Below are 14,730 nucleotides of genomic sequence, written 5' to 3'. Positions count from 1 at the left end.
ATTGGAGAGGGCACTAGAAAAGTCTGCAGCACCCGGCCTCACCCTACTAGAATCTGAAGTCAAATGTCTACTGTTTGCTGATGATCTGGTGATTCTGTCACCAACCAAGGAGGGCCTACAGCAGCACCTAGATCTTCTGCACAGTTTCTGTCAGACCTGGGCCCTGACAGTAAATCTCAGTAAGACCAAAATAATGGTGTTCCAATAAAGGTCCAGTCGCCAGGACCACAAATACAAATTCCATCTAGACACAGTTGTCCTAGAGCACACAAAAAACTATACATACATTGGCGTAAACATCAGCACCACAGGTAACTTCCACAAAGCTGTGAACGATCTGAGAGACAAGGCAAGAAGGGCCTTCTATGCCATCAAAAGGAACATAAAATTCGACATACCAATTAGGATCTGGCTAAAAATACTTGAATCAGTTATAGAACCCATTGCACTTTATGGTTGTGAGGTCTGGGGTCCGCTCACCAACCAAGAATTCACAAAATGGGACAAATACCAAATTGAGACTGCATGCAGAATTCTGCAAAAAATATCCTCTGTGTACAACGTAAAACACCAAATAATGCACCCAGAGCAGAATTAGGCCGATACCCGATAATTATCAAAATCCAGAAAAGAGCTGTTAAATTCTACAACCACCTAAAAGGAAGTGATTCCCAAACCTTCCATAACAAAGCCATCACCGATAGAGAGATTAATCTGGAGAAGAGTCCCTAAGCAAGCTGGTCCTGGGGCTCTGTTCACAAACACAACACACCCGACAGAGCCCCAGGACAGCAAGAAATTAGACCCAACCAAATCATGAGAAAACAAAAAGATAATTACTTGACACAGTGGAAAGATTTAACAAAAAAACAGCAAACTAGAATGCTATTTGGCCCTAAACAGAGAGTACACAGTGGCAGAATATCTAACCACTGTGACTGACCCAAACTTAAGGAAAGCTTTGACTATGTACAGACTCTGTGAGCTTAGCCTTGTTATTGAGAAAGGCCGCCGTAGGCAGACCTGGCTCTCAAGAGAAGACAGGCTATGTGCACACTGCCCACAAAATGAGGTGGAAACTGAGCTGCACTTCCTACCCTCCTGCCCAATGTATGACCATACTAGAGACACATTTTTCCTTCAGATTACACAGATCCACAAATAATTCGAAGACAAATCCAATTTTGATAAACTCCCATATCTACTGGGTGAAATACCACAGTGTGCCATCACAGCAGCAAGATTTGTGACCTGTTGCCACAAGAAAAGGTCAACCAGTGAAGAACAAACACCATTGTAAATACAACCCATATTTATGCTTATTTATTTTCCCTTTTGTACTTTAAGCATTTGCACATCGTTACAACACTGTATATATTCATAATATGACATGTTTAATGTCTTTATTCTTTTGGAACTTCTGTGAGTATAATGTTTACTGTTAATTTTTATTGTTTATTTCACTTTTGTATATTATCTACTTCACTTGCTTTGGCAATGTTAACATATGTTTCCCATGCCAATAAAGCCCCTTGAATTGAATTGAGAGAGAACAAGGGTGTCATGTCCAAAGGCGTCCACATTGTGTCAATAATCTTCCCCTATTAAATGCAATATATTCACTTAGGCATCAACCCTGTGACGCTCATCTTTTCCCATTGACTCAAATGTATTGATATTAGCATCATTCGTTGTGACGCTCATTGTTTCGTAAAAACGTCACAAGATGCCGTATGATATCTTGTTGCAGCAAGCAGCAGTGTCAGAGTCATAGAACACAATAGGATACTCACTCACAATTTCAGACTACTTTGAGATTACTTGGATCTTCAAAGGTGAATGTGGTCGGGGATTGGTTTCCCATGCTATTCAAACTAGGGCACATACAGTACAATTTTATTGACACAAAGTACACAAAGCTTTACATGGAATCGATATATGATTTTTCTGTAAATATTTCACAGAGGGAATCAGCCTATGATTCTGGACTTGCCAGGGGGAAAACACCTCAGGCAAAGGACTTCTGGCGTCTTCACCTCCTAATGTCCTCGTCCGTGTTCTTCCCACTCTCATCTGCTTTTGTGCTTCTTGAACAGGGCATATAGGACCTTCAAGGTAGTTGTCACATCTTGAGAGACTATATCTAAGAGAGATGCAGTCAGAGACACATTAAGTGATCAGAGTCATCTATTTATGCACCGTCACCCCTCACCATCACTGGAGCATTGATAATGGAGGTCAATAGTGTGCATTTACTGACGCTGCCACAAAACTGAACCAAAAACAACCTTAGATACAATCTAATCAATATCTAAACGGTAAGATTAGATCCAACAATATCACTCTTCCGTTTATACAATTTTAAAAACATTACAATACATTCACAGATTTCACAACACACTGTGTGCCCTCAGGCCCCTACTCCACCATTACCACATATCTACAGTACAGAATCCATGTCTTGTATAGTGTGGTGTGTGTGTGTGTGTGTGTGTGTGTGTGTGTGTGTGTGTGTGTGTGTGTGTGGTGTGTGTGTGTGTGTGTGTGTGTGTGTGTGTGTGTGTGTGTGTGTGTGTGTGTGTGTGTGTGTGTGTGTGTGTGTGTGGTGTGTGTGTGCGCGCGCATATGTCTGTGGCTATGTTTGTGATGCTTCACAGTCCCCACTGTTCCATTATCTTTTTTTTTTTTTTATCTAATATTACTGCTTGTATCCGTTACTTGATGTGGAATAAAGTTCCATGTAGTCATGGCTCTATGTAGTACTGTGTGCCTCCCATAGTCTGTTCTGGACTTGGGGATTGTGAAGAGACCTCTTGTGGCATGTCTTGTGGGGTATGCATGGGTGTCCGAGCTGTGTGCCAGTAGTTTAGACAGACAGCTCAGTGCACTCAACATGTCAATACCTCTCATAAATAAAATAAGTGAGTAAGTCAATCTCTCCTCCACTTTGACCCAGGAGAGATTGACATGCATATTATTAATATTAGCTCTCTGTGTACATCCAAGGGCCAGCTGTGCTGCCCTGTTCTGAGCCAGTTGTAATTTTCCTAAGTCCTTTTTTGTGGCACCTGACCACACGACTGAACAGTAGTCAAGGTGCGACAAAACTAGGGCCTGTAGGACCTGCCTTGTTGAAAGTGTTGTTAAGAAGGCAGAGCATCGCTTTATTATAGACAGACTTCTCCCCATCTTAGCTACTACTGAATCAATATGTTCTGACCATGACAGTTTACAATCTAGGGTTACTCCTAGCAGTTTAGTCATCTCAACTTGCTCAATTTCCACATTATTTATTACAAGATTTAGTTGAGGTTTGGGGTTTAGTGAGTGTTTTGTTCCAAATACAATGCTTTTAGTTTTAGAAATATTTAGGGCTAACTTATTCCTTGCCACCCACTCTAAACTAACTGCAGCTCTTTGTTGAGTGTTGCAGTCATTTCAGTCACTGTAGTAGCTGATGTGTATAGTGTTGAGTCATCCGCATACATAGACACTCTGGCTTTACTCAAATTCAGTGGCATGTCATTAGTAAACATTGAAAAAAGCAAGGGGCCTAAACAGCTACCCTGGGGAATTCCTGATTCTAACTGTATTATATTTGAGAGGCTTCCATTAAATAACACCTTCTGTATTCTGTTAGACAAGTAACTCTTTATCCACATTATAGCAGGAGGTGTAAAGCCATAACACATACGTTTTTCCAGCAGCAGACTATGATCGAAAATGTCAAAAGCTGCACTGAAGTCTAACAAGACAGCCCCAAAAAAATGGTGGTTACCATTTGTATGTCACTGTGTCCAGTATGAAAGAAGTTAGAGGTAGTTTTGTGAGCCCATGCTAACTAGCATTAGCGCAATAACTGGAAGCCTATGGGTATATGCTAGCATGTTAGTAGATACCCATAGACTTCCAATCATTGTGCTGAAGCTACTTAGCATTGGCTCACAAAACTACCTCTAACTTCCTTTTTACTGGACACAGAGACATACAAATTGTATCCACAAGTTCATCCGACTCTGGGAGGTAGATAAAAGAATTCACTGCCAAAATCCCTAAGTAACCCTTTAAATGAACTATTTAGATCGGCTAGAGTTCCTGCTAGCCTAATTAATGCACACAATGGTGTGTGCTGTAGACCTGGAGCAGTGGGATTCCTTATTCCATCACAGAAATGTGCCCGTAATTAAAAGTATGCTAAAAAAATGAATTAAATCTGTCTCTTGCTTCTGGGTTAAATGAGTTGTACTGGCCCAACCATTGACATTTATCAACTCAAAGCTTTACTTTTAAATTATAGGTTATGCTGCCAGGCAAATTAACCAGCTTCTTTTATAATAATTTACAATAAAAGTAAATGCTCAGTGCTTCTTTATTAACAGTTAATTCAGAGACAAAATCAAGAAAACACACATACACATACAGTATGTACACACACACACACACACACACACACACACTTCTAGCCTCTTGTCAGTTTGGCATTGGATGATAGAAGGAAGTTTAGTCTGTGTGTCTATCAACAACTAACAAATAAAGGTTTCCTCCCTGAGAGAGCCCCTAAATAAATGATTATGACCTCAGAGTGAGCCTGAGTCCCAATAGTACTCAAAACTAGTGCTCTACAGATGTAGGATCTTAATTTGAGCCAGTTTTCAACAGCAGGAAAATAATCCTGCAGCAACAGGAAATGTGAATTATTATGTGGATTTTAATCAATGGACATTTTTGTAGGGGTTGGTGCATTTTCCGTAAGGGAAAATCAGGTCAGAAAATTTGTGGAAATTACAAACTTCAGAAGCTTTATTAAACCTCAAATAGACTTAAAGTTTTACATTTCCTGCAACAGGGAGATCAAGATCCTACATCTGTATATAGGGAATAGGTTGCCATTTGGGACAAACCCTCGGCCAATCATCCAGGGCGATAATCATATTCATCATATGCATGAATATTCCAACGGAATCCCAGCTAACCCTTTATATCCCCATGCGTAGTGATGCGGCTTAACTCAAACTATCAACACAAATCCTGGCTTCCACTCGACATATGAACAGTGGCATACCACTATTGCCCAGATAAATGGCTATGATACAGGAAATCTTCTGATTTAACAATACTGTCTCACAGCGTCATTACTGTGATGTGAAAATTACAGCCTAGAGAAATCTTGGTCAAACTTCATATTACAAAGATATATTCACTTACAGTAGGATACATGTAGATATTTTTAGATAGAGGAGCTTGAGGAGACTATCTCCTACTCTAAGTGCACTGTTACAAGACCCATTTGGCTCCAAGTTTGTGAGACAATATACGTAGGTCAACTATGGGTGCCACAGAAAATGAACACACTTACCTTGGGGCTCAATGTTGGTCGTGGGTAGCCCTATGTCATTCAGGAGGTCCAGGGCCACGGTCACATTCTGCAGCTAGACCAGAGAGAGTGAGCTGAGAGACACAGCAGGCCATGACACATGCAGATGGCTGACACACCGGGGCAACTTTATCTCAAGCTCACACAGGAGTACAGTGAATAACGTTATACACTAGTCACTTTAAACAATGCCACTTCATATAACGTTTACATACCCTGCATTACTCATCTTATATGTATATACTGTACTCTATACCATCTACTGCATCTTGCCTATGCCGTTTGGCCATCGCTCATCCATCTATATATTATATGTACATATTCTTATTCATTCCTTTACACTTGTGTGTATAAGGTAGTTGTTGTGGTATTGTTAGATTAATTGTTAGATATTACTGCATGGTCGGAACTAGAAACACAAGCATTTCGCTACACTCGCGTTAACATCTGCTAACCATGTGTATGTGACCAATAACATTTGATTTGATTTGATTTGATATACTATACCCTTATCTGTATGGATTTCAAACTATTAACACATTGGATCTAATTGTTCTGCTGCTGTCATCTTAAATTCAGTAAAAGTGTAGAATATTATTGTAGGCCAAAATGTGATATTTGTTCCATTCACTGTATCATACGTAAGGTCCGGCCTTACCATTGAGCCATACGATCACGTACATTTTTCCTTTGAGGCAGAGCTGCCTCCAGAACATGATTCAGCCCAAAGAAGGAGTCCCGGGACACAGGAGATACTTACCATCTCAGTCGTGTTGATTGGGGTGATGTTGAAGTCATAGAGCGGAACAAAGAAGCCCTCCAACTGTCCAATCAGCAGGAGGAGAATAACACCATCTGAAAACTACATGAATAAAGAACACCGCCAGTTGGTTCTTCCCCAAATGGGTGTGGTGTGATGTAACTGAAAGGAAACAGATCAATCACCTTTCAATTCACAACACTGGTAGTGCTCAATTAATACCCATCCAAACAGGATGGCCAAACTCTTTCTACAGTCAAACAAACCTGTTTCTCCATGTCTGTCACCTGTAGTCCCAAGGTTGACATCTTCTTGTTGACAAAGTGCAAGATGGCCTATAATGGAAAGATATAGGATTACAGACCTATCACTTTAGAAAGGTGTTGACATTTTAACCTCTGTAGCCATGTCGCTTTGAATAAAACTGTCTGTCAACACCAGTGGGTATCATAAGTATTCGCCCCACTTGGATTTTTTCCCATTTTGTTGTGCAACAAAGTGGGATTGAAATAGATGTAATTGTTTTATTTTTTTGTCATTGATCTACACAAAATAATCCATAATGTCAAAGTGAAAAGAAAAGTATATATAAAACTTCAATAACTAGAATATAGTCGTTGCATAAGTATTCACCCCATTTGTTTAGGAAAGCCTCAATTCGTTCAGGAGTAAAATGTGTCTTAATAAGAATTCACATAAGAAGTTACATGGACTCACTCTGTGTGAAATACTAGGGGTTGACGTGATTTTTAATTGACTACCCCTTCCTCTGTCCCCCATATATACAATATCTGTAAGGTTCCTCAGTCAAGAATTGATTCCATATGTTGATTTCATAATTTTGATGTCTTCACTATTATTGTTAGTAAAAATAAAGAAAAACCCTTGAATGAGAATATGTGTCCAAACTTTTGACAGGTACTGAACTGTATATATACATACACTACAAGTATGTGGACACCCCTTCAAATTAGTGTATTCAGCTATTTCAGCCACACCCGTTGCTGACAGGTGAATAAAATCGAGCATACAGCCATGCAATCTCCAAGGACAAACATTGGCAGTAGAATGGCCCGTACTGATAATCTCAATGACTTTCAACGTGGCACCGTCATAGGATGTCACCTTTCCAACAAGTCAGTTCATCAAATTTCTGCCCTGCTAGAACAGCCATGGTCAACAGTAAGTGCTGTTATTTTAAAGTGGAAACGTCTAGGAGCAACAACGGCTCAGCCGCGAAGTGGTAGGCCACACAAGCTCACAAAACGGGAAGGCAGAGGGCTGAGCACGTAAAAGTAACCTGTCCTCGGTTGCAACACTCACTCCCGAGTTCAAACTACCTCTGGAAGCAATGAAGAACTGTTCATCCAGGGGTTTCCATGGCAGAGCAGCCACACACAAGCCTAAGATCACCATGCGCGATGCAAAGCATCACCAAGACTGGTGTAAAGCTCACCGCCATTGGACTCTGGAGCAGTGGAAACGTGTTCTCTGGAGTGATGAATCACGCTTCACCATCTGGCAGTCCGATGGACGAATCTGGGTTTGGTGAATGCCAGGAGAATGCTACCTGCCCGAATGCATAGTGCCAACTGTCAAATTTGGTGGAGGAGGAATAATGGTTTGTGCTGTTTTTCATGGTTCGGGCAAGGCCCTTTAGTTTCCGTGAAGGCAAATCTTAATGCTACAGCATAAAATGGCATCCTGACAATTCTGTGCTTCAAACTTTGTGGCAACAGCTTGGGGAAGGCCCTTTCCTGTTTCAGCATGACAATGCCCCCGTGCACAAAGCGAGGTCCATACAGATATGGTTTGTCGAGATCGGTGTGGAAGAACTTGACTGGCCTGCACAGAGCCCTGACCTCAACCCCATCAAACAACTTTGAGATAAATTGGAACGCTGACCGCGAGCCGGGCCTAATCGCCCAACATCAGTGTCCGACCTCACTAATGCTCTTGTGGCCGAATGGAAGCAAGTCCTCACAGCAATGTTCCAACATCTAGTGGAAAGCTTTCCCAGACCAGAAGAGTGGAGGCTGTCATAGCAGCAAAGTGGGGACCAACTCAATATTAATGCCCATGATTTTGGAATGAGATGTTCGACAAACAGGTGTCCACATACTTTTGATTATGTACGTAGTATGTACAGCGCATTCAGAAAGTATTCAGACCCCTTCCCTTTTACCACGTTTTGTTACATTACAGCCTTATTCTAAAATTAATGAAATTGCTTTTTTTCCCCTCATCAATCTACACACAATACCCCATAATGACATCACAATACCCCATAATGACATCACAATACCCCATAATGACAAAGTGAAAACAGGTTTTAGAAATTCTGCAGCATTGAAGGTCCCCAAGAACACAGTGGCATTCATCGTTCTTAAATGGAAGAAGTTTGGAATCACCAAGACTCTTCTTAGAGCTGGCCGCCCGGCCAAACTGAGCAAATGGGGGAGAAGGGCCTTGGTCAGGGAGGTGATCAAGAACCTGATGGTCACCCTGACAGAGCTCCGGAGTTCCTCTGTGGAGATGGGAGAACCTTCCAGAAGGACAACCATCTCTGCAGCACTCCACCAATCAGGCCTTTATGGTAGAGTGGACAGACGGAAGCCACTCCTCAGGAGAAGGCACATGACAACCCACTTGGAGTTTGCCAAAAGGCACCTAAGGACTCTCAGACCATGAGAAACAAGATTCTCTGGTCTGATGAAACCAATATTGAACTCTTTGGCCTGAATGCCAAGTGTCACGTCTGGAGGAAACCTGGCACCATCCCTATGCTGAAGCATGGTGGTGGCAGCACCATGCTGTGCGGATGTTTTTCAGCGGAAGGTACTGTGAGACTAGTCAGGGTCGAGGGAAAGATGAACGGAGCAAAGTACAGAGAGATTCTTGATGAAAACCTGCTCCCAGAGCACCCAGGACCTCAGACTGGGGTGAAGGTTCACCTTTCAACAGGACAACAACCCTAAGCACACAACCAAGACAACGCAGGAGTGACTTTGGGACAAGTCTCTGACTGTCCTTGAGTGGCCCAACCAGAGTCCGGACTTGAACCCGATCGAACATCTCTGGAGAGACCGGAAAATAGCTCCCGCAACGACGCTCCCCATCCAACCTGACAGAGGATCTACAGAGAGGAATGGGAGAAACTCCCCAAATGCAGGCGTGCCAAGATTGTAGCGTCATACCCAAGAAGACTCGAAGCTGTAGTCTCTGGTCAAAGGGGCTTTAGAGGAGTAAAGGGTCTGAATACTTATATAAATGTGATATTTCAGTTGTTGTTTTTAGTACATTAGCAAACATTTCTAAAACCTGTTTAAGATTTGTCATTATGGGGTTTTGTGTGCAGATTGATGAGGGGAAAATTTTAGAATAAGGCTGTAACACAATAAAATGTTAAGGGGTCTGAATACTTTCCGAATACACTGCATATATACCGTATATAACAACAACATTCAATGTCACTGTGTTGACATATTCTAATGAGACCATATTACAGTTGTATAGGGTCGGTGCGATGCTCATTCAATCATTCACAGTATGAGCAATCAGAGGCCTTATTCACACAAATCAGCCTCTCCCTGAATCAGGACCAGTATAGCTAGACAATATATACGCTAGTCCTATAATCAATCCTCTGTCTAATAATGCAATGGTTAGGACTACAGAACAGGTCAGCAGGGATGGAAGACCCATCTTTTTTCTATTACCCGCTTTACTGTGTTGATCTTGTGGGGTTCCAGCTTCAGCAGCTGCTCAATGGGATCCTCACCTGGATGAAGAGACAGGAAGGAGAGGGTTTATCTCTGCAATGTTCTGGATAAACGACAGCACAGTACTGCAAAGGTGACCCTGAATATCTTACTCACTGTCTGAACTGCTCAGTGAGTCTGTAGTTGAATCGCTGTTGAAGTAGACAGCAAATTAAGTGAATATTCAATCTTCTGAAACAGAATCCATTCTCTGAAGAACATGCAACTGTAATCGGACACAACAACATAATCGGAAATAATTTACCAACCTTTCATCTGTAAGAATCTCTATTTCCTTTTCTGATTTGATTCCACTTCTGTTGACCTGAAGTGAGAGCACAACTTTATTGAACAGGGGAGTCTTTTTTTCTTTTAGGTTGATTTGGGGTAAAGTACCATTCATTTGACACCAAACTCACCTCCAACAGGACAACTTCCACTCTGACATTTGGAGGAAGCTCCAGATTAGGCTGGAAGCACCTCACCATGGCAACCAGAAGATGGAGAGTGGCCAGCAAGTCTTTGTTGTGGATGACTGACAGAGAAGGAAGGGAATGAAGGGAGAGTCAACCTGCTTGAACACCATACCAAAGCCCCGTGCAGTCAATCTTGTTGGCAACACAACACAAACTAATCTCCAGCCCCACTGATGACTAACACTGCACCCCGTGGGGCTGCCTTTTCCCCTACAATAATCCCTCTCAGTAGGTGTCAGCAGACAGGCAGCACCCTGGGGTTATACTGTAGCCTCACCATCAAATCCTATTGAAGAGTCCCTTACCAAACATGGCTCTGAGGGGAACAGCAGTGTTGTATAGCTTTCCCAGCCAACAGCGGACATCCTAAGGGCTTGGTTTTGTTTGCGGGGTTGTATTGTGAATGTGACTCACGTTTGACACTCCACCTGCTGAGAGAGCTGTCCTGTAGCCCCAGTTTCTCATTCAGGGCCTCCAGGATGACCTCCAGTTTGCGGGTCTGAGCAGCGCTGGTCACCGCTATCTCCTCCACAGACAGAAGCACTCCAGCTAACCTCCCTGTGAACAGCACAGGTAAAGGCCAAGCGCATACAGAGAGAGAGAGAGAGAGAGAGAGAGAGAGAGAGAGAGAGACAGAGAGAGAGACAGAGAGAGAGAGAGAGAGAGAGAGAGAGACAGAGAGACAGAGACAGAGACAGAGAGAGAGAGAGAGAGAGAGAGAGAGCAGAGAGAGAGAGAGAGAGAGAGAGAGAGAGAGAGAGAGAGAGAGACAGAGAGAGACAGAGAGAGAGAGAGAGAGAGAGAGAGAGAGAGAGACAGAGAGAGACAGAGAGAGAGAGAGAGAGAGAGAGAGACAGAGAGAGAGAGAGAGAGAGAGAGAGACAGAGAGAGACAGAGAGAGAGAGAGAGAGAGAGACAGAGAGAGAGAGAGAGAGAGAGAGAGAGAGAGAGACAGAGAGAGAGAGAGAGAGAGAGAGAGAGAGAGAGAGAGAGAGAGAGAGAGACAGAGAGACAGAGAGACAGAGAGAGAGAGAGAGACAGAGACAGAGACAGAGAGAGACGAGAGAGAGAGAGAGAGAGAGAGAGAGAGAGAGAGAGAGAGAGAGAGAGAGACAGAGAGAGAGACAGAGAGACGAGAGAGAGAGAGAGAGAGAGAGAGAGAGAGAGAGAGAGAGAGAGAGAGAGAGAGACAGAGAGAGAGAGAGAGACAGAGAGAGAGAGAGAGAGAGAGAGAGAGAGAGAGAGACAGAGAGAGAGAGACAGAGAGAGAGAGAGAGAGAGAGAGAGAGACAGAGAGAGAGACAGAGAGAGAGAGAGAGAGAGAGAGAGAGAGAGAGAGAGAGAGAGAGAGAGAGACAGAGAGAGAGAGAGAGAGAGAGAGAGTGTGTGTGGTCTCACCAAGGAGGTGATGGAGGATTAGGCCATCAAAGATATCCTCTTCCAGACTCCTCACTACGATGTGTTCCTCTTTCAAAGTACTGTTGATCCAGTCAACCAAAACCTGTAAAGACCAAGGTTCATGATAACAGTAAGTTATATTCAGTGATATTAATTGCCTGCTATAGTACTGTATTAGTCTCTTTTGACGTAGCTACTGTTACAGAAATGTACCAAATGTACCAACGCAGATATTTGGTTCTGGGTGCAGAGATCAGTACCGTGCTATCTACTGCAGTGGAGACTGCTGAGGGGAGGGGCGGCTCATAATAATGTCTGGAATGGAGTGTAATAGAGTGAATGGAATGGTATCAAACATATGAAAACCATGTTTTTGATACCATTATACCATTCCATTTACTCCATTCCAGCCATTATTATGAGCCGTTCTCCCCTCAGCAGCCTCCACTGATCTACTTGGGGTAAATCTTTGTATACGTGACCTTCACTGGTCTATTCAGAGCAGACTGATGTTATGATATCAAAGGATTCCTATTGCAATTTCCACGTATGTTTCTATTCAATTATTCATGAGTAAGAGACTGTTTGGTGTGTTATTGAGGTGTTAAAGAGAGCAGATGTGGGCTTACAAGGGCCAGATAGACTCCGTGGTTTTCTCTTTCCAACACTTTTATGCCTACAACTGTTGTATGCTCATCTAATTGATGAAGACAATTATTTCATTTTACTTGAATTTATTCCACAAGCATCTTTTCTATTTCAAATCCTCTCTGAGGGCTTAGGGAGAAGGTGCCCTGGCAACATCTATCTGGGCCTAGCAACGACTCTGTGATCTGTCTACCATCATCTGTAATATAGACGTACCGGTCGACCCCACCTCTCACACAAGAGGGCTTAATGGTTCAGCATACCCTAATGAATATGCAATCAGAGGCTTTCTTTGTAATGACTTTTTCTGCCCATATGACCCTGTGGTAACATGGCCCTATAGTATAGTAGTATAATGTATCAATGTTGTTATTATGGGCTTTGATGATAGATAAATACATTTAGGATAATGTTGTGGCTGGTGTTGGAACATGAATTCTAAAATAGAGATCAACCGTACCGTTTTCAGCTTTTCAAGTTTTGGGTCTTTCAAAGATGTCGGCTGAATGACCTTCCTCCTCTCACCTGTTTCAACGTGCAAAATATTTTGTTGAGGCTACTGCTTGACAATCATTTTGGAAAGAAAATTATAAAATCAAACTGTTTGCCTGAGCTTGAGTACAGTTGAATGCAGACTTACCCTGGAAAGATTCAATGTCCTCAGGGTCTTTCCCCTGGTACATATCAGGAAAATCCTCCATATCCCCTCTAGGGAGCAAAATATGAACACAGTGCTTCTGGTATCAGTGAAGCCGACAGTGTCAATGATAGTTCAAATTCAATTCAATTAATGTAAGGGACCATTTCAAACCTCCGATGTGAAGACTGAAACAGTTCTGGTATTTGATTTGGTTACTTCCTCCTCGGTGAGTTCACTTGTGCCTAAGCTGAGCCCACACAAATGAACAAACGGGCAAATGGATATATACCCCATAATTTCCTGTGAAGCCCCACTACCATGCTGCATCCAATCGTCTCTCTGGATATTTTATTTGGATTCAGGGCTCCAAAACAACACAGAACAGAAACAAGCTCAGAGGAAGGCCTTCTGACAGTAGACTAACCTAACTGGGATGCACTGTGACCAACAATATGTCAAAGTGTCTTCCTGAGACTAGAGTGTAGATTCACTGTGCCATCTGTGTGTGTAGTCCACTCCTCTCCTAGAGATTCTCTGCCTGAAGTTGACACAAACTTTCCCTCGGAGGCACACCAATAATGTTTTATCCAGTAAACCTTACCTTCAGAGCAGTAGCAGCAAGCAGACAGAATAGGGGAACTCCTGTGTACAGCTTCCTGGCTGACGTCAACACTGAATCAATCCAAATATCCGTGCTACAAAAAGAAGTACACCCAATCTGACAAGCAGTTCTCCAGAAACATGCCACGGGATAACAGCACAAACAAACTTCATCCAATTCAGGACCAATTAAACATTTCTATGAGAAACAAAATGGAAGAATGAAGGAATAAACGGGTAAAAAGAAACATGAGAGGATGCGGAAGGAAATAAGTAAGTAGTGAGCACTTCCTCTTTTGTAACTGTGGTTTTGCTACACACAGTTCAGAGTGCGTTCTGAGGAAAGGTCTTGTATATGACGCTTAGTGGTCAAGAATTATAGTTTAGAGCATTAGGATAGAGTGCAAGACCGGTAAAAGTGAGGTCACTTCACCTCATAGAAGTGGAAGCGTTCTCTTAGCAAACACACAGGAGGTCCAAACGAACAGGACAGCCCTACTGTATGGCTCACTGACAACCCTATCACACATTCCCTTTGGAAGCTGGCTGTATCAGTTGGTTGTTGTCTGTCCTCCAGCACTCCTCGATCATCGACAGAGAGAGAGACAGAGACAACACACTGCATGTGCTCCGTCTCCACGTCAGAGGAGCAGAGAAAAACACAGACGCCATCACCTAGAGAGGAAAAGGGGATTTAGGAAAGGGGAGGTCGCCATGGTAACCAAGGAAATAGACAAGAAAATAAAGACAGGGTCCTAAAATAACCCCATAATTCCTTTGCTAAACCGAATCCAGAGAGCTTGTGATGCGGAGTTCTAATCTACACCCCACTTCTGACTCACATTGAAGGCAAACTAAGAAAGCTAATGTACATGTATGAAGTGTATAATTAAAACAACACACGCTGTCTGAGTTGAAACATTTATTTTGGGATAGACAGACATCGAGGCAGATACATACAAGCAGTGAGACAAGTTGTTCTCCTGGAGAACCAAACTTGACTCATCCCTCTTAATAATTTACCCTCGGTCTAAAATGCATGAGTGGACTCCTTTAGGCTACATGCAGCCCTC

General features: G+C 42.7%; 1 protein-coding gene across 3 annotated transcripts; it reads right to left on the bottom strand.

Moving 5' to 3' along the window:
- Nucleotides 1–1,294: 1,294 nt before the first annotated feature.
- On the bottom strand, nt 1,295–13,929 carry parvg (parvin, gamma). 3 transcript variants are annotated; one of them, XM_014124480.3, is made up of 13 exons: nt 13,659–13,929; nt 13,058–13,125; nt 12,878–12,942; nt 11,770–11,872; nt 10,786–10,929; nt 10,315–10,430; nt 10,165–10,220; nt 10,013–10,047; nt 9,854–9,915; nt 6,401–6,469; nt 6,135–6,236; nt 5,357–5,429; nt 1,295–2,143 (listed from the first exon to the last, which is right to left on the bottom strand). In XM_014124480.3, the coding sequence occupies exons 2-13, from the start codon at nt 13,116–13,118 to the stop codon at nt 2,070–2,072; spliced, it is 960 nt and encodes a 319-aa protein (XP_013979955.1). In that variant the 5' UTR covers nt 13,119–13,125; nt 13,659–13,929; the 3' UTR covers nt 1,295–2,069. The 3 variants fall into 3 exon arrangements, with proteins under 3 accessions (XP_013979955.1, XP_013979956.1, XP_013979958.1); XM_014124481.3 differs by having other exon boundaries at nt 13,058–13,151; nt 13,659–13,918; XM_014124483.3 differs by having other exon boundaries at nt 13,058–13,154; nt 13,659–13,873.
- Between the last annotated feature and the right edge of the window lie 801 nt (nt 13,930–14,730).

Source organism: Salmo salar, chromosome 10 (genome assembly GCF_965601325.2).
Source record: "Salmo salar chromosome 10, fSalSal1, whole genome shotgun sequence".
NCBI classification, from domain to species: Eukaryota; Metazoa; Chordata; class Actinopteri; order Salmoniformes; family Salmonidae; genus Salmo; species Salmo salar.
This window is presented reverse-complemented; position numbering and strand designations above follow the sequence as displayed.